This window comes from Petromyzon marinus, chromosome 65 (genome assembly GCF_048934315.1).
Source record: "Petromyzon marinus isolate PM22_M1 ecotype Great Lakes invasive population chromosome 65, UKy_Petmar_22M1.pri1.0, whole genome shotgun sequence".
NCBI classification, from domain to species: Eukaryota; Metazoa; Chordata; class Hyperoartia; order Petromyzontiformes; family Petromyzontidae; genus Petromyzon; species Petromyzon marinus.
The window spans coordinates 4,298,676-4,303,193 of NC_133731.1; the positions used below are offsets into that span (position 1 = coordinate 4,298,676).

The 4,518-nt window shown below is 56.7% G+C and overlaps 1 protein-coding gene across 1 annotated transcript; it reads left to right on the forward strand.

The window, feature by feature from the left end:
• Window positions 1–1,103: 1,103 nt before the first annotated feature.
• Window positions 1,104–3,949, forward strand: LOC142906455 (uncharacterized). Its single transcript, XM_076054219.1, has 2 exons — window positions 1,104–1,263; window positions 2,442–3,949. Exons 1-2 carry the CDS (start codon window positions 1,256–1,258, stop codon window positions 3,094–3,096), a joined length of 663 nt encoding a protein of 220 aa, XP_075910334.1. The 5' UTR covers window positions 1,104–1,255; the 3' UTR covers window positions 3,097–3,949.
• The last annotated feature ends 569 nt before the right edge of the window (window positions 3,950–4,518 follow it).

Here is a 4,518-nt window from a genome sequence, read left to right on the forward strand (position 1 = left end):
GTGAAGCTCAATACCACCCAGAAATAAGAAAAGTAGAATTAATAGTTTGCACAAGTAAATAGTTTGCGCAAGTTGATGGCGGGCCCAGCTGGGGGTGTGTGTGGAGGGGGGGGGGGGTACCATGCGGACCCCTAATCGGGAGTACGGGGCCCGGTGCCAGACGGAGGGATTAACGGCAACAGAGAGCGATTTGTAGGGGCGAGAGGGATTTTTGGAATCGAAACGTAGATGTGTGTGTGGGTGTCTGTGTGTGTGTGTCTCTGGTGTGGGTAGCGGCGGTGTAGTGGTTAGCGCTTACGCTGCGCTACGAACCCGGCGACCCGGGTTCGATTCCCGCTCATGGCAAACACCGGTGACGATTATCTGAACCGGTCCTGGGCCTCCCCTAGGTCGACTCAGCCTCAAATTAGTACCTGGTGCGATGTGTAAACATCGCCACCGGGGAGACAAAGGCGGCCGGGGTGTTGGCCACCTACCCCCTCGTGTGCCGTTCTGGCCTCCACCGATGAGCCACTGAAAAGTCGAAACCGGTTTTCGCGACCTGCCTCATTGACAAACCACACCGCGTGTCAAACTCTGCTGATGAGACACCGGGTGTCGAATCCCGCTCGTCCGCACCTCCGGTTGATTCCGAGAGGGGCCATCACAAAGATCCCCCGTGTAGCCTTCACAGACTGTAGGGGCAAGTGCTGTTAGCGAGCAGCACCTATGAAGGCCGGCACGGCACACGAGGGGGTGGGTGGCCAACACCAACGCCCGGCCGCCTATGTCTTCCCAGTGACCATGTTTACACATCGCACCAGGTTACTCATTTGAGGCTGAGTCGACCTAGGGGAGGTCCGGGACCGGTTCAGATAATCGTCACTGGGTGTTGGCCGTGAGCGAGAATCGAACCCGAGTCGCCAGGTTCGCAGCGCAGCGTAGCGCTAACCGCTACACCACCGCTCCCCACGCCATCACGGGCACATCGGGAGAGGCGTTGTATCCATTACTTTGTGTCAGCAATCAGGTCATGTGGTGGGAGGAGGAGGGGGGGTCAGGAGGTGTGTGTGGTGGGGGGGGGTAATTAGTGGGGGGGGGGGCTTAATTAGTTGGGTGGGGTAGGTGGTGTGGAGGACGCGCATTTAATTGTCCGTGGAGAACTCGGAGGGCACTATATAAGGGGCACACGAACGTGCAATCTCTACTCATCCTCAACACTCTCTGCTTATTCAGCCGCTGCCGTCCCATCACCACCACGACCACTAGAACGACGATGTCCAGGTGGGTGAAAGCCGTCAACGTCGTGCGCGCCACACGCCCACTCACTCACCCACTCACTCACACGCACACCCACTCACTCACACTCACACCCACTCACTCACACGCACACTCACTCACACGCCCACTCGCTCACAAACCCACTCACTCACACGCCTACCCACTCACACACTCACTCACACACCTCTCACTTACACACTCACACACACCTCTCACACACTCACACACACCTCTCACTTACTCACACCCAATCACTTACAGAGAGAGACACAGAGAGAGACACAGAGAGAGAGAGAGACACACACGCACACAGAGTGACGACAGAGAGAGACACAGAGAGAGAGACACACACACACGCACACAGAGAGACGACAGAGAGAGACACACAGAGAGAGAGACACACACGCACACAGAGTGACGACAGAGAGAGACACAGAGAGAGACACAGAGAGAGAGACACACACACGCACACACAGTGACGACAGAGAGAGAGACACACACACACGCACACAGAGTGACGACAGAGAGAGAGAGAGAGACACACACGCACACAGAGTGACGACAGAGAGAGACACAGACAGAGAGAGACACACACACGCACACACAGTGACGACAGAGAGACACACAGCGAGAGACACACACACACGCACACACAGTGACGACAGAGAGACACACACAGAGAGACACACACACGCACACAGAGTGACGACAGAGAGAGACACAGAGAGAGAGAGACACACACACACGCACACACAGTGACGACAGAGAGACACACACAGAGAGACACACACACGCACACAGAGTGACGACAGAGAGAGACACAGAGAGAGAGAGACACACGCACACACAGTGACGACAGAGAGAGACACAGACAGAGAGAGACACACACACGCACACACAGTGACGACAGAGAGACACACAGAGAGAGACACACACACGCACACACAGTGACGACAGAGAGACACACAGAGAGAGACACACACACGCACACACAGTGACGACAGAGAGACACACAGAGAGAGACACACACACACACACAGTGACGACAGAGAGACACACAGAGAGAGACACACACACACACACAGTGACGACAGAGAGACACACAGAGAGAGACACACACACACACGCACACAGAGTGACGACAGAGAGAGACGCCGATCCCTTCTCGCCTCTCTCGCCAGCATGGAGCTTCTCTGCCCCCCGGGAACCATCGGCTGCGCTACCGACGACGCCGCCGTCGGCTGTGGCAGCTGCTCGGGCCACCGTGCCGGCTCCTGCGGCTCCGCTTACGGCCACGGCGGCTACGGCGGCTACGGCGGCCACGGCGGCTACGGCGGCCACGGCTCATTCTCGGCCTGCGGGTACCCCGCGAGCAACAAGGGTTGCGGCCACGTGGCCCGCGCGCCACGCGTCTATGGCGTCACGCATCACGTGGGGCGCTCTGGCCACGGCGCTCCCACCGCGTACGGCTGGGGCAACTGCGGCCACTCCGGCTGGGGCCACGGGGGCAGCGGCTTGGCCTGGGGCCACGGGGGCAGCGGCTTGGCGTGGGGCCACGGGGGCTGCGGCAAGGGCTCGCGTTTCGGCCACGGGGGCGGTTTCGGGGCCGTGTGCGGTCTGAACGCGGTGAGCGCCGTGCCCTCGCGAAGCTACTACAGCGTCGCGCCGCTGGGCAGGTGCCCGCGAGTGTGCGGCGGCGTGCGCCACTACGGCCACCAGGGTACCGGCGGCGGATTTCACGGCTACGGCGGCGGCTACGGGGGGCTCGGGTTCTTGGGATGCGGCAGCTTCGCCGGGTACGGGAGGCAGTGCGGCTACGGGGCCAAATATTTCTAAAGTGGCGGCGGCGGCTGAGGCTGCGGCTGCTGCTGCTGCAGCATTATCGGTAGCAGCAGCAGCAGCAGCAATATTATTATTGTCAGCACGGTGAGCAATAGGCAACATTTCAGAAGCATCTCCAAGATCAGAATCACATAGCGGTGTCAGTACTAAGCAACTCCCTTTCCCTGGCGACAGACTTCAGCACTACATTACTATACACTTCTACACTTTAGACTACTATACAACACTACACTATACACTACACTATGCACTACTACACCTTAGACTACTATACAACACTACACTATACACTACACTATGCACTACTACACCTTAGACCACTATACAACACTACACTGTACACTACACTATGCACTACTACACTATAGGCCACTATACACCACTACACTATACACTACACTATGCACTACTATGCATTACTATACACGGACTCTAGCTCTTGCTGGGGAATTCACGGGCCTGCCGAACGACACAGTCTCGCCAGCGTGTCCTGGGGTCCGACTCGAACTCGTGTGGTCTTTTACTTCTGTAAACACGACCGGAAGAAGATCGCGGACATAGGGCGCAGCTTGCATTCTAGTGGTAGTGCCTTACGCCAAAGAAGACGGGCAAAGCGCCCTCTCCCTCTCTCGTTCGCGGAGCGAGCCTCGGGCAGCGCTTTGCGTGACGTGTCGAGGGGCAGCCCTGGCGAATTTGTTCACTCGCGAGCTGTTGATTGGTTGTTGACGATTCCGTTGTTGATTCGGTTTGTTTACCGCATGTTGTTGATGTGACGCGTGCGTGGCTGTGCCCCCCCCCCCCCATCCACCCAAACCACCTGCCCCCCACCCCATCTCTCTAATCGAATAAATCTCATAAGCAAATTTCCGTCTCCTCGTGGTGGCTGTGGATTGGACGTTTGTTTAGTGAAGTTATGCGGATGATGATGATGTTGGTGGAGCGATTGATGGATGGTGGTGGATGGTTTGTACGATTGTGATTACGGCGCTTCGATATTGATGGACCGTTGATGAATGAATGGTTGATGACAGGCCTCGACTTACGAACAACCTGGCTTACGAACACTCGACTTACGAACACCCGTACTTACGAACCAGCTTCCATGAAATACATTTATACAAAAAAAATTACATCGACTTAAAACACGAAACTCGCACTTGCAAACTCAACCGCGAAACTATTTTGTTCAGTAGAGCGACCCTCCGCGAGATAGCATGAGTCGGCCTTGCGCGTATGAAAGTGTGTGTGTGTGTGGGGAGCGGTGGTGCAGCGGTTAGCGCTACGCTGCGCTACGAACCCGGCGACCCGAGTTCTATTACCCGCTTACGGTTGTTAACACCGGTGATGATTATATGAACTGGTCTTGGGCCTCCCCTTGGTCGACTCGGCCTCAAATGAGTACCTGGTGCTGTGTGT